General features: G+C 50.0%; 1 protein-coding gene across 2 annotated transcripts in view; it reads right to left on the minus strand.

Annotated features, from left to right (window-relative positions):
- Window positions 1–2,998: 2,998 nt before the first annotated feature.
- The window catches only part of KAZN (kazrin, periplakin interacting protein), a 156,897-nt gene continuing 144,677 nt past the window's right edge, over window positions 2,999–15,218 (minus strand). For both annotated transcript variants that reach the window (XM_010850052.1, XM_010850054.1), the window contains exons 14-15: window positions 8,336–8,450; window positions 2,999–6,511 (exon numbers count right to left, since the gene is read on the minus strand). In XM_010850052.1, the coding sequence (XP_010848354.1) occupies window positions 6,347–6,511; window positions 8,336–8,450 (280 nt within the window). In that variant the 3' untranslated portion in view covers window positions 2,999–6,346. The remainder of the gene's footprint in view (window positions 6,512–8,335; window positions 8,451–15,218) is intronic.

Genomic DNA, 15,218 nt, shown 5'->3' on the forward strand with positions numbered 1-15,218 from the left:
CTGATAGAAGAGGTACTTGGCATCTCTGTTGCCTCCAAGTCATCTGTGCCCTGGGAACCCTAGTGCCCATGGGGCGATTGTATCATTCTGCAACCAGGGAACCTAATTTAGCCAAGAACCACAGCAAAGGGAAAGAAGGACCCATTTTGCAGAAGGTTGGGGCTTGTGTCCGATTGTGCCACTAGGGAACATTCCTAATTGCATCAAGGATGACACAGATGGGCAGGAGCCAGCTCAAGTGCCCTGGGAGTGGACAGAGACCCAGCAGAGGCTCTGCTGCTGCCTGATACCCCTTGAGCCCCTCAGGAGATGAGCCTCTCACTCCCTCACTCCCCTCACTCCAGCCATGTGGGCCTTTAAAAAAAAAAAACTATTTATAACATTTGGCAGTGCCAGGTCTTAGTTGTAACATGTGTGATCCAGTTCCCTGACCAGGGAACGAACCTGGGGCCCCTGCATTAGGAGTGGAAGGTCTTAGCCATTGGACCATCAGGGAAGTCCACACATGGGCCTTTTTTTCAGCCCTATTTACTGTGCTCCTCCCACAGGACCTTTGCACATGCTGACCTGCTGTCTGGAATCCTCTACCCTTTCCTCGTCACCTGCTGAACTCCCTTCAGCCCAGGCCTCACTTCCTCTCGACTATGTCAAATCCTCATAAGATAAGCTCTCTGACTACCAGCTACCTTGGCTCTCTTGGTCAAGGTTACAATTTCACACTGCCCTGGAGTATTTGATTTATGCCTCTCTTCCTTCAGTTCAGTCAGTCGTGTCTATCTCTTTGCGACTCCGTGGACTGCAGCACCCCAGGCTTCCCTGTCCATCATCAACTCCCGGAGCATGCTCAAACTCATGTCCATCGAGTTGGTGATGTCATCCAACAATCTCATCCTCTGTCATACCCTTTTGCCTTCGATCTTTCCCAGCATCAGGGTCTTTTCAAATGAGTCAGTTCTTCACATTAGGTGGCCAAAGTATTGGAGCTTCAGTTTCAGTATCAGAACGTCCAATGAATATTCAGGACTGATTTCCTTTAGGATGGACTGGTTGTATCTCCCTGCAGTCCAAGGGACTCTCAAGAGTCTTCTCTAACACCACAGTTCTAAAACATCATTCTTTGGTGCTCAGCTTTCTTTATGGTCCAACTCTCACATCCATACATGACTACTGAAAAAACTACTCTCTTACCTGCTGGACAGTAATTTCTATGTGGAGAGAGGCTGGGCAGAAGTTCATTCACATTGTCTCCATCCAGAAGGGGGTGACAGAGGGTGAGATGGTTGGATGACATCACTCAGCTCAAAGGACGTGACTTTGAGCAAACTCCGGGACACAGTGAAGGACAGGGAAGCCTGGTGTGCTGCAGTCCACGGGGTCGCAAAGAGTCGACATGACTGAGTGACTGAACAACTGCCTGCCTGGATGTTCTTCCCCCAGATCTTTGCAGGGCTGGCTCCTGCTCAAAACTTATATCTCAGCTCAAAAGTCCTCTGGGACCTCCACCCCTCCATCACACCTATCACTTTTCACATCCGACATCAGTCACCCCAGTCATGGATGAGGTCCTTGTCTTCCTTCACTATATTATATGAGTTCTACTCTTGTATCCCTAGCACCAAGAACAGGCCCTGGCACCCAAGAGGATTCAGTAAATACCGTGCACGTGGTTGGCCTGCTGAAGCTGGCTGTGCCCAGGCCCATCTCACAGTGTCTTCTAACTCTTCCAAACTCTCCCTGTTCAATGCACATTTCCTGAGTGTCCACCCTCTGCCTAAACCTAGCAATGAGCTGGGGAGTCAGGCTGGACTCCTGTCCTGGGACAAGCGAACAGTTGGGTTCACCAGGTTGGAGCTCCATCAGGGCCAGTTGGACCCCTGGGTGGAACCCTCAGACCAGCCCCCACCTCCTGTGATCTGGGCTTTGCCAGAAGGGCCCAGCTGTCAGCCAGGATCTTAATACTCAGAGTGTGTCTCTGAACCAAAAGTACAACCTGGGAGTATATGAGAAATGTGAACCCCAGGCCCCACTGCAGACCTCCCGAGTCAGCATCTGCATTCCAGAAACACCTGTCCCTCCCAGGTGTACACTGAAGCCTGTGTGTTCCACCACTGCTCCGGACTGAATGTCTGCATCCTCCCAGAATTTATATATTGATAAACCCTGGAATTAAGAGGTGGGCCTTCCTGGAGGTGATCAGGTCATGAAGGTGGGGTCCTCATGTTGGGATTAGTGAGTGCCCTTGTAAGATGAGACATCCGGGAGTTTGCATCCTCTCTCCTCGCTCTGGTCCGTGAGGGCACTATGAGAAGGCCACCATCTGCCAAGCAGGAAGAGAGTGCTGACCACAGGCTGAATTGGCTGGCACCTGGATCTTGAACTTCCCAGCCTCTAGAACCCTGAGGGATGAATGTTGGTTGTTTAAGACCTCTAGGCACTGGTATTATGTTGTAGCAGCCTGAGCCACTGAAACGACCACAAAAAAAGTCTATTCTGATCATCTGGAAATATGAATTCCCTGGAGGAGGGACACAGCAAAGCAAATAATACCAAGGGTGTGGTGCCTTGTTTCCCCCTGAAATTCCCTGGAGGAGGGACACAGCAAAGCAAATAATACCAAGGGTGTGGTGCCTTGTTTCCCCCTGACAGTGGGGTCCCAGGATATAAGGCAGCACTCTGACAGGCGGCACCAGACTTTCCCAGTAGGACAGAATGCATCAGAATGCATCCATTTTTAATCCTACCGCCTGGTAAGGTAAGTCCTATGCTGGAAGGTGGGGGTAGGGGTACTCAGCGGGGAGGAACAAGTCCAGGATTTGGAGGCGGGTGACTGAGTTTGAGTCCTGCTCTGTAATGTCTTAGCTTTTTGGAGCTGGACAAGCTTCTCAACCTTAGCCTCAGTTTCTCCATCTATGAAATGGGTTAATAACCCCCCATCAAAGAGACTGTTGAGAAAACTGATGAGAACACACAGAGGAAAAGGCCAGCTCATCAGTGAAGTGCTGTGAAGTAGTATTTATTGTTACAGTGTTAAAATTCACTCTTGGGAAGACATTTGGGGCCATGACCAGCAATTAAATGTCAGGAACATCATCCTAGTTCATGGACAGCTTGTTTCCTTTGCAGCTAAAAACTCCTGGGGGTGTTAGGGCTCAGGAAATTCTTCTCATCAGCCAACTGCTGGGAAGGATGTTAGTGTCAGAAGATGCTATTTTGCACAGGGCTTCTTTTTCTTGCCACTCAACTGCCAGGAGCCCACTGGAACCCTGAAGGGCAGAGCAGAAGCGATGGTGTCCAGAACATAAGGGCTGTGATGGGAAGGGGGAGAGCAAGGCTTGGAACATCTTGCCAAATCATCCCATTCTGCTGGACCCAGACCTGTTCAGTGACCTCAAGATTTGGGGTCACTGCTCTGAGGCCCCTCTATGCCTCCATGGAGGCCCCTCCATGCTGGCTGGGCTGTGGGGAGAGCCCTTCCCCTCAACTTCATCTGGTCCAGGTACTCTTGTGGTGTCTCCCTGCCTCCTTCACCCTGGGGTCCAATGATGAGACAGATGGATTTATGGGAGAAAGGCCTTGCTCAGCCAAGGACAAGGGAGCCTTTCAGGGGTGCACAGGGTTGGAAAGCTGAGCCTTCTTATGGCTCCAGCCCCTAGCTACTAGGAGGAATATGGGGTGTCTCTGCCTACCCTGGTTCTCCCCAACCTCTGGCAGCAACTATCTCTTTGGAAAGGGCCAGCACCCGTGGATACAGGTGACATCACTTCTTAGAGAAGAACATGCATACGGTTCCCAGGTCCAGGTGTCATGTCACCACCCTTTAAGGACCAAGACCATGACCCAGGCTGTTTGGACAGGATGTGGCCAGTCAATGTTCCACGGGTGGCCACACTGCCAGCCTTTGCTAACCAGCTACCAGAACCTCTCTGCCGAGTCCACATGCCCTGCTCTTCTTGCCTGCACTTGTAGCAGAGTTGACATTTAGGATTTTTCCAACAGACAGAGCTTTTCTTGGTTTAACTTTGTGTGGAGCTTGTTCATTTATCGGCCAACCCATCCTCATGTTGAAAAGTCAGTTCCAAATGCTCACCTGACTTCCAGGGACACAGAGAATTGGGCAAGTGAGAATGAACTTAGAGCATCATTTGGACAAAAAGGCGCATCCGAGGTTGCCCCTGTTGCCCCAGCCTGCGAGCTGAATGCTGAGAATGTTTCGGGCAATGCCATTCCTTCCAGTGACCCCCCCAATTGTCCACTTGCCCATCTTGTCCCCAGTGGGACTGAGTTGGGGAACAATGCATTGGTTTCATATAATCAGACCCACATTCAGGCACCTCCCTGTCTGCCATTCCTGCTCACCTTGTGAGAAACACTGCCTTTCAGGTTTGCTGCTTCCTGAGAGGCAGATCCTGGCGCCCTCAGTCACCCAGCCTGGATGCTGGCCTGGGAGTGACCTGCGGCATCAGGTTAGAGGGAGGTTTTACTCCCTTCTCTGGGCTGTGAGCACTGCAGCCTCAAACCCCATGTATGTGGCTGAATGTCATAAAGATAGTGGGTTTGGAGCCTCAGCAAAGCCAAGTCAGGTTCCAGAGCCTCACTCCTCGGGCCCAGGAATCAGACATGTGTCCCTAAGAGGTCAAACATTCAGACCAGAGGGGGCATCGCCTGTCTAAAAAGCTGTGCTTCTGTTAAGTTTAGACTATAATGGTCTTCGGCCTCAGGGAGGAGGAATTTTTAAGCTCACTGGGCCTAGGTTTGTGCTTTTCCCTTGAGGGGAAATCATTCATTGGGTTGAAGACCAGGTGCTTTGATGGTTCTTGGAGGCTGACCCCTGCTTCCAGTCCTGGAAATTCAAACCTTTTATAGACTGGCGGTGCCAAAGGCCTCATTGGAAGTCGAGCACTGTGGTTCCAAATGAATCATGTGCTTTGATAACCAAAGTGTAAGTGGAACCCCAATACTGTCTGTCCATCCCTAATCATTTCTCAGTAATGAGGTCAATGAATTCAAGTCTGAACACAGGAATCAAACTGGTTTTCAAGGGCTGTGGGATTTTCCTCTTTTGGGGGTCCAGTCCCATGGGGGCCCTAGAGAGCTTGCACATTAAACATGCCTTGCCCTCCTTGTGCACATTGCTCCAACCAAAACAGTTGGAGAGAACAAGTACAGTATCAATTCTGTGTTGTAAATGGGAAATGAGACACCCATCCCAGATCCCATAACTTCCCACCTGTCTCCTGAGAGGGTATAGACAGTTACAGACGTTAGCAAGTGTTAATCCTCACAACATCCCCAGGAGGGAACCAGAAGTATTGTAGATGAAGATGCTGAGGCACAGAGAGGTGAGGCCACTGGGAATAAGCCACACAGCACAGGAGCAGCAGAGTCAAGAGGAAGGCTGGGGGTCCCCTCCATCATCTTAGCGCCTGGTGAGACTCAGCTCCGTTAGGGCACTGGGGAGCACGCCTGCGTGCCAGGTGATGACAAGGTCTGTCGCGTAAACAACGAGAGGCATTTCCCTGCTACCGTCACACTTGGGACAAGTTGTCCAGACTCAGTCATTCCCGGTCTTGTTGACACGATGTCCTTCATCCAGATGATGGGGTATCCACACTTTCTAGGAAGGCTACTGCTCAGCCCCACCTCTACAGGGATCATCGCCCTCCTTCACGCAGTGGAGCCCCTCCCCAGGGGAGGGGCCAGGTAGCCCTTCAATACATCCACGCTGACATGACACAAGGCTTTTAAGATTTGAATGACCTTCCTGTTTTGCATTCTCCCAAGGGAGATTCAATGACCCCCCAAGTCAGAAGCTAAGTTCTCGGTCATGGAGGGCATGTATGTGGGAGCTGAGACCACCACCAGGCTGGCTGGAAGGGTCCACATGAGGATGGTGAGCCCCCAGCTTTGCAAGCTCCTGGCATTGCCACCACTGGGCTCTGTGTATCTTGCTAGAGTCCTACCTGCTCCTCTTGGGATGGTATCTTGGGGAACTCTGTGCTTCTTTACACCCAGGAGGCTTAGTTCAAGGCTCCCAGGATCACTTGGACTGCTCAGTGGCTGAGTCACTCAGTGGCAGAGCCTTGATAATGGAGGTGCTGGGCACCCTGATTTGTCCTTTGGGCTAGTCTTCCTCCAGGAAGCAGGGAAGTCCTCAGTCCACTCCAGGAAGGCAGTCTGGTGCCCCCTCATTCCATGGGGATCCCATTCAAAGTCACGGCAGTCTGCGAGATTTCTGGGGACCAGAGGAGCATCCTCAGGCCGAACTGACTATGTACAGTGGTGACGGTCCCGGGATGGCCTTCCTCCCCGGGCCTCTCCGCGTTGGGTCTGGTGGAACATCTGTTCCTTACACATTGGTGACCTCCAGGCCATTATAGCCCTCCAGACGGCACTGCTCCGGCCTGCCCTGGGAGTCCTCGTCTCCGCAATCTTCATTTTGAAGAGAGCCATAGTCATCGTGGAAATCGGGGTCTTTGTTGCTGAAGCCCCTTCCTATCTTTCCCAAGGGCAGCTGAGAAGAGAGGAAGGAGAACAAAGGACAGGAAGAAGAGAAAAAAGAATTGAGTGTTCTTGGATCTGGGAAATGTGGTACCTCCAACAGCTGTGTGTCCTTGAGTAACTTACCTAACCACTCTGTGGTTCTATGAGTAATAATACTCCCTTGCTCAGGGAGACTGAGAGGAGGATTTTTGTGAGTTAACCTTATGTTGTGTCCCCAACCTGAAGGAAGCAGTTGGTTGCCGAGAGTGAGGACAAGTATAGTCTTTCTGATTATCCATCAAAGTTTCTCTCTTCCTCCTCAGCAGGAAGAGAGGTGAGAATGTGTGGGTGTGAGGTCTGACTGCATTCCCAGGTCAAGAAGAAATATTCTAGATGTGGCAGAAAAAGTGTGGGTTTTGGTGACTCAGAAACTGGGGTTTGGATCCCTGCTCTGCCACTTCCCAGCTGTGTGACCTTAGACAAGTCACCTGCCTTCTCTAAGCTTCAGTTTTCTCAGCTACAAAATAGAACTAGTAATTCCTTTCTCTCAGAGTTTTTGCAAAAAGTAGAAATCCCATCTTGGAAGCACACAGCAAGGTGCTGGCCATGCCATGTACGCAAGCTCAGTCATGTCCAACTCTTTGCAACCCTACGAACTGCAGCCCGCCAGGATCCTCTGTCCATGGGATTCTCCAGGCACGAATACTGGAGTGGGTTGCCATTTCCTCTCCCAAGGGATCTTCCTGACCCAGGGATCCAGCCTGTGTCTCCTGCATTGACAGGCGGATTCTTTACCACTGAGCCACATGGGAAGCCTCACGGCACTGGCAGAGAGTAGCTATTGTTATCAGACATGCTGGACCCGCAATAAATATTTCTCTCTTATTTTGAACAGATGTCTATTGGAGTAGTTGTGACAGCACTGTGTAATTATTTATTTATTGGACTGCCTTTCTTTCCAGACCAGTGTTTCTTAACCTTTTTTTCCATTGTCGTCCCCCTTAAAAAGATGACCTTTTACATATTTTTTCCCTAACCACACCCCCACCATGAAATTTTCACACCACAGGGCCTCTGTGCACGTGTTTATGGGCCATGTGTATATCTGTGCTTTACACATAAAAAGAGTAAGACTTTCTGTATCCTCCACACTGAGAACCAATTCTGACCACCTTGGGGGTGATAGGACCCCCAAGCGGGAATGTACACTCTAGACTGAAAGTATCTTAATGGTGAGGATGGTCATTTATCCATGCTTATCACCCATGCTCAGGACATGTCTGGGATGTACTTAGTACCCAAAACTGTCATCTGAACGAATAGAAGAATTTTGAATTACCTACTTCTGCTGTCTATGTCTACACACCTCCGTTTAAGAGTCTGTGTTGTCTCTGAGGCCCAAATGCTTATGGTCTCATGCACCAGAGGCTCATCCGCTGCTCTTGGTCAGGCTACTGGAGTTCCAAATCTAAGGCAGTGGCCCTTAGAGTTTGGGGTGCATTGGAACCCTCTGGGCAGGCTGGCAGCATGCAGGTCCCCTTCATCCCAGAGGCTCTAGTGTCGGGAGGCCCAGGTGGGTCCTGGAGTCTGCACATTAAGCAGCCGCCTAGGTGAGTCTTATGCAGGCAGGTGAGACCTGCACTTTGAGATACAGTGTCAAAAGCCCCACAAGGCTGAGTGTGTCTTAATAACCATCATGAGGGTCCCTGAAGGTGGCGTCCAGGGCCCTCCTCCCAGCTGTGCGTGTGACCTGGTCCATCAACACCGCTCCACCAGGGGAGCTGGGAAAGGGTAACATGGGCCCAGACAACATAAAGGCTGGGGGACCCCCAGGGAAACACATGGAGTGACCTACCCGGCCAGCCTTGTACTTGATCCCACCGCTGTTCTCCTCCTTTCCTGCCCGGGTGACGCTGGAGGCCCTCCCGGGGGGCGTTCCAAATCGCTCTGCTTCCCGGATGCCTGTGCAGCTGGGGAGACACCCACTGCAAGTCAGTGTGGGCAAGGTGGGGAGCTGTCAGCTACTGCGACCCAGAGACACAGTCACTCAGTCACTCACACTGGTCACAATGACCACAACTGTGGTTCACTTAGTACCTCCTATGTGCCATCACTGTGCTAAGCTAAGCACTTTACAAACATAATCCTCACAGCACACCTAGAGGTCCAGCTTCCATCTCTGCTGGAGAAAAGGGGGCACAGAGAGGTTAAGCAATCTGCCCAGGATCACACAGCTTGGAGTGTGTAAGCCAATCTTGCAGAGCCAAGATTTGAACTTTGGGGTCTCAGAGACTTTGGGGTCTAAAACCCCAAAGTCTCTCTTTAGCCCCCAGGACCCTGCAAAGCCTATCAGGAGAGGCAAGACATGATAGGAGAAGCCCCACATTCCAGCTCATTAGGTGTAGCTTGAGAAGCATCAGGCAAGTTTCCCCCACTTTGCATTTGAAATCTGTGTCCCCCACTGATTTGTTGTCTGAAGTCACCCCCATCACCCCCTTCCCTGTATAAAAGCATCAAAGGCTTGTTAGACTAGGACTTGGTGAACTACAGCCAGTGGCCGAATGCGGCCAGTGGACTGATTTTGTAAATAAAGTTTTACTGAAACCTAGTCCATTTGTTTGCACGTTGACTACAGTTGCTTTTTGCTATCAAATCTGTTTTGACCCAGACCATATGGCTCCCGAGTGCTAACATCTTCACCGCCTGGCCTTTCATGGGAGAAGTTTGCTGCTGCTGCTAAGTCGCTTCAGTCGTGTCCGACTCTGTGAATCTCAGGGCTAGTGTGTATGGGGTACGGAGTTGGGGCAAAAAATTGGTTCAGAGCCAGGAGTTTGGAACTTAGTCTCCCGTTTGCCTTCCTTCTCTTTTAGATTCTGGGTGAACATCAGTGTCCCTGGGGCTCCTGTCCTTTCTTTGCCTGCGGGGTTCTCTCCAGCTAGGGCATAGCCTTCCACACCTCTCCTGCCAACCTCGCCAATCCCAAGACACTAATGTCCAGTTATCTTCCTTGAAGTTTTAGCTGCATTGAAATCCTGGCTTTCCTCTTTACTGGCTGTGTGGCCTTGAGCTCATCACTTTGTCTCTCAAAAGCTGGGTTTCTCCAGTTTTGACTCTTCCAGCTGCCAGGTACAGAAGGTATTAGAGCCGACTTCATCAAGTGATTGGAAGGTTAGTTAAAAAGTACTTTGGAGCTGAGCTGAACATCTAGTGAATGGCTACAATGATAATAATTCAAATTAACAGTTATCACTTTAATGTCAGAGGAATTGGCTCTGGCTGACGGGCAGTCAGGAATTGGCTTCACAGGAGCAGCAGGGCTTAGCTCGGGCCACCATGGAAGTAGACACACGAAGAGAAATGAACCTTCTAACACCTGCCTCAGAGATGCTCTGCTTCTTGTGGTGTAACTTCTGCTGAGAAAGTTCAAGGGAGGGGAGGGTGCTGGGCAGGGACCCACACTGGCTGCTGGATGGCAGATGAAGTTGAGTTCTCAGGTCCCCAGGCACCAAGGCATCCCCAGCACAGGGAGGTTCTGGCTCTGTGGTGGGTCAGGGACCGACATGTTCACTGACACCCATCCTCTCTCCTCCTCCTGGGGATGGAATGCCCTGGGTCTAGCAGGGAAGCTGTTCAAACTGCAGAAGCCACGACAATCTAAACTCGTGCAGCCAAATCTGTTTGCTGGCTGGTGGGAAGGACATTAACCCCCCATTCCCAGTTTATGGAATATTAGTCATTCCATGAGCTTGGGAGGACTCCAGAGCCCCTTCTTTGGGTTTTCACTGAAAAAGAGATGGGAGTTCAGAGGGGATGTATGTCTCATCCAAGGATACATAAGACACACAGTGGCAGGGATGGAACTTGAACTTCTAGGAACAAGATCTAGACCTTTTTTTCTTCCCACCTTGGGGGATCAATGTAAGACTGTGGACTCTACATCAGGGGCCTGGCCCCACCCCCTTAGCAGTCATGTCCCCTGAGCTGAGTACTCTGTGAAGTGGGGTTAATAACAACATTTCTCTTATAAGGTCACTGGAGGATTAAATGAGAGGACACACATAAAATGCTGAGAAGGGCTGCATATCACGAGTAATTGCTGTGACCAACACAGGCATTGAGGGGTACAGACCTGGCTTGAATCCCCGCTCAAGGCACTGCACATCCCCTAGCTGTGCCCTTGTGTGAGTTGATTCCCTGGCTGGGTCTCAATTTCCTCATCTGTACAATGGAGCCCAGTACTCAGTTCTGGTCTTAACAGACCATACCCTGTGCAGAAAGTGGCGTCTTTGTGGTGTAGACAGAGGAACACAGGGCAGCTGCTGCCCCCACTATGCTAAAACACCTTTCTTCTTGCTTTTCCACAGTGGGTAAAATCCTACCCTGTTCCTCCTGCGGATTAAAACACAGATGCTGCAGGGACTAGGTCAAATGCAAGGCTATGGCCCTTGGAGGCTTGAAATGGCTTACTGAGTATTCCTAGTCAATCCATCAAACCTTGAGGGAGTGGAATGCTGGAAGGATACACTTTAATGAGGGAAGTTTCTGGAAGACAGAGCATCTCCGTGCAATTTCTTGAGTCAACACAGAGGGCGTCTGGGGCGCTGGAAAGGCATCCTGTGTAGGTAGGAGGTGGCGGGTGAGAGTCAGACTCTGCCAGCTGGGCGGCCTGAAAGCTGAGTCTCACCCAGTTAAACGAGGGTTTACGAGGCCCACGAGGTGCAAGATGCTTCGGTGGAGATGAGTGAAGTGGGGGAGAACAGAGTCTTAATTGGTCGCCCACTGTGTGCTGGGCATAACGCCAGGTCCTTCCCACGTGATAGCTCCTTGAACTCTCCCCAGGGTTCAGGAGAAGTGACTGCTCCCCTTTCAAGATAAGGGAACTGGAAAACCTCAGATGATGGAGGAGGAGCCAGAATTCAGCCCCCAAAGGTCCTGCCAGGCCCTCTCCTTACAGAGGGCCATGATTGCAGGCACTGACCACCCCAGGGCCTGGGCTCACAGTTCAGTGATCATTTGGGTTGGGGTGGGGCAGAATATTATAAACACCACCTTCCATGGGTGCCCCCAAATCTCAGTGTGCCCCCTCCCACTCCAGCTCTGGAGATCTGCCAGGTGGCCCAGGACTATTCCCCTTTGCCTGCTGCTGGGATCTCTCAGACCTGGGCCATGTGCCAGCCCCAGAGGCAGAGCTGTGACAAGGCCTCTTAGTCTCTGTGCTTGGGAGTTGCATCTATCTGAGTTCGTAATGAAATCACTCTCCGCGGAAACGCTTATGAGAAAACTGGAGCAAAGTGACAGAAAGCGGAGCCCCATGTAACTAACTGAAGAGGAAACTGCTTCACTGAGACACTCTAGCGCTCCTGGGAGGTCAGGGCACGTGAACTGCCAGTTATCGTGAGGCATCTCTGCTTCAGGCACTGCGTTCACATTGCCTCACCAGTCACACTCAGGGATGGAGGCTCAATACAGCAGATCCACTTCATTATACACAACACAGTAAAGTGACTATCTCTTCAGTTGCTCAGTCGTGTCTGGCTCTTTGCCCCATGGACTGCAGCACGCCAGGCCTCCCTGTCCATCACCATCTCCAGGAGCTTGCTCAAACTCATGTCCATTGAGTCAGTGATGCCACTCAACTATCTCATCCTCTGTCATCCCCTTCTCTTCCTGCCTTCAATCTTTCCCAGTATCAGGATCTCTTCTACTGAGTCAGCTCTTTGCATCAGGTGGCTGAAGTACTGGAGCTTCAGCTTCAGCATCAGTCCTTCCAATGAATATTCAGGACTGATTTCCTCTAGGATTGACTGGTTTGATTTCCTTGCAGTCCAAGGGATGCTCAAGAGTCTTCTCCAACACCATAGTTCAAATGCATCAGTTCTTCGGTGATCAGCCTTCTTTATGGTCCAATTCTCACATCCATATATGACTACTGGAAAAGCCATAGCATTGACTAGAGGGACCTTTGTTGGCAAAGTAATGTCTCTGCTTTTTAATGTGCTGTCTAGGTTGTTCATAGCTTTTCTTTCAAGGAGCAAGCATCTTTTAATTTCATGGCTGCAGTCACCATCTGCAGTAGTTTTGGAACCCAAGAAAATAAAGTCCCAGTTTAAAAAAATGGGGGAAAAAAAGGAAATACCCAATAATCAGAAAGAGACTTATTAACCCAGAATTTCTGGATCTAGCTACTCCACCTTGAATGTACCCAATTCCTGAGCCACTAGTAAACTTTTGTTTCAAATGAAGACTGATCTAAAAAAAAAGTTCCCTGGGAGGGCCCGGGGGCAATGAAACCACTGCCGGACAGGTCCTCTGTTGTTCTGACCACCCTTCCTACTCTTTAGGGAAGCAGCAAAGTGTGGTGCTTTGAATCCCAGCTCCTCAGCTTTTACCAGGCATGATGTGTAACCTTGCTACAGTGTCTCAGTTTCCTCATCTGTGAAATGGGCTCATGCACCCACCTCCAAAGGTGGTGACATTGTGCTAGGTTCTGAGCGTGGCCCATGGCAGAGCCCAGCCAACGGTTATGGTAGTTGGATAACCTCACCTTATAACTGCATCTGGAGGGGGAAGGAGGAGAGAAGGGAGGGAGATGTTGGCTGACTCTTGCATCCTGGGACATATAAAGGCACACTTTTTGGGGCCGTGGGTCATAAGACCACAGGATGGGAAGGGGTATTTACAAGAGAGATGCAAAGCTTGTCTGAGGCCTAAAGGCCACTCTTCTCAGGCCTAATATTCAGAGTCTGAATGAACTACAGGCTGAATCCCCCTTGGCTCTGACCTTGTGTTAGTGACAGAATATACCATCCTTCAGGCAAGTGCTGGAGATGGTCATGCGTCTTCATCAAGGCTTTTCTTCTGGCTCCTGGGATGCTCCAGTGAATGCTTTGGAACAGCATGACTACCTCCTGTATCTTTTTGGGCCACTGGTTTATTTCTCTCTCTTTTAAAAAAAATTTCTCTGTTTCTTTAACTTAAGCACAGAACTATGACAGAGTTGGTAGTGAACCAGCGTTCACCAAGAGAAATAAGAAGTCAGTGCATGTAAAGCAGATATCACGAGATGATGTGAGAACCTGCTCTGCCTTGATCCCTTTGGTTATATGGTGTCATAGCAATGAGAGGAGGCTGGAGAAGATGATGTCATATGGGAACCTATAAACTCTAGGTAAATGTAACTTTCTAGGAGGAGGATTGGGTGCTAATATTTCCTGTCTCCCTGGTCATGGGACATTAACACATGCTGACTATACTCTCCCTAGATGCTTTGAGCTGACTACCCTCCTGTGACTACAGGCATCACATTGACTGGGTGATGTGGGGTCACAGATGTGATCAGGGGTCACATCTCCTGGGGAGCAGAATCAGGCAATCATTAGCCCCCCTCCAGGCTTCCTAGTGTGGTGGAGGGTCAAAGGTTGATAGATTACAGCATTGCGACGGACTCCTGTCTAGTCACGAGCAGGTCACAGCACCTCTCTGAAGCCTATTTCCCTATTCATCAAAAGAGGCTATGATTCCTTCTCACTCAGCTTCCTTCGTGAGGAGTAGGAGCGAGTGAAACAAGGGATGTGACAGCAATTTGTTGAAGATGACATATGATATTAATGTGAAGGGTTGTCGTGATGACCATCATCCTGGTCCACCCAGCCTGGGATTCAGTTGGGATTGTGTCCTGGGTTGGTCTGTAATCCTATTGCAATGGTTCAGGATGTTTTCTCAAACGGGAATCTTTCCACACAATCTGATCATTCTGGGAAGACTCACCCCAAAAGACCAGCACCACCTGCCCTGCCCTTTCTCTGGAAAGCTGCCCTGCCCTTCTCTCAGCAACAGAGAAGGAAAAGGAGCAAGAAAGCAGAAGACAGGATGAGATGCTGAGACCATGAAAGACATGTCCTGGACAAAGCCCATAGATCTTGGTTAATATAAACCCCTCAGACCTTCCCAAGTGTTTTCCCTGGTGTTTGGTTTAGCTGGGGACTCTTGTACCAACAGAATTGGGCTCTAAACTTCCTTAGAAATTCATGGAGTTTGTCTCCCCCCAGCCAACTGCAAGTCTGCTCCCCTGACCCACGGCAAGGTCTCAGCAAAGGGCCGCGAGGTTCCAAAATCCCACATGAAGACTTTGAGTCATCAGCCATGATGTCGACTCACGGAGAGAAGCAGCATCAAGGAAAGAGGTCCTAACAGGGAGACCAGCTTGAGGTCTGGTTCTTCTAGTTCCCTGCCTGAGCAGCCTCAGAGTCCTTAGAGGTAAAATGAGGAGCCTAAACTGAGTCAGTTTCCCTCTTCATCCTGATACCTGCCTTCATCTAGTTCTTGAAGGAGTCTCTGACCTCCCGACAATGTAAGAACCCGCCCTATCTGTGCCCCCCTCCAGAATCCCCACTAGTGTTCATCCACTGATCTTAGATACCTCATGGGAAGGGGGTCAAGGGTTTAAGTAGAAATTCTGGGTTAATAAGTCTCTTTCTGATTATTGGGTATTTCCTTTTTTTCCCCCATTTTTTTAAACTGGGACTTTATTTTCTTGGGTTCCAAAACTACTGCAGATGGTGACTGCAGCTATGAAATTAGTCACATGGCTAATGTTTAGCTAGACCTACCCCTCCAGGGCTCAGAATATCTTAAGCTTGTTACAGATTACATGGCTCCAGAAGAAAGGTAGAGGAAAGTGGAAAATTCTGAGGAGAAAAACCTTTTTCCTCACCTATTGATTCATAGTTCATGGAATA

This window comes from Bison bison, unplaced genomic scaffold (genome assembly GCF_000754665.1).
Source record: "Bison bison bison isolate TAMUID 2011002044 unplaced genomic scaffold, Bison_UMD1.0 scf7180017864289, whole genome shotgun sequence".
NCBI classification, from domain to species: Eukaryota; Metazoa; Chordata; class Mammalia; order Artiodactyla; family Bovidae; genus Bison; species Bison bison.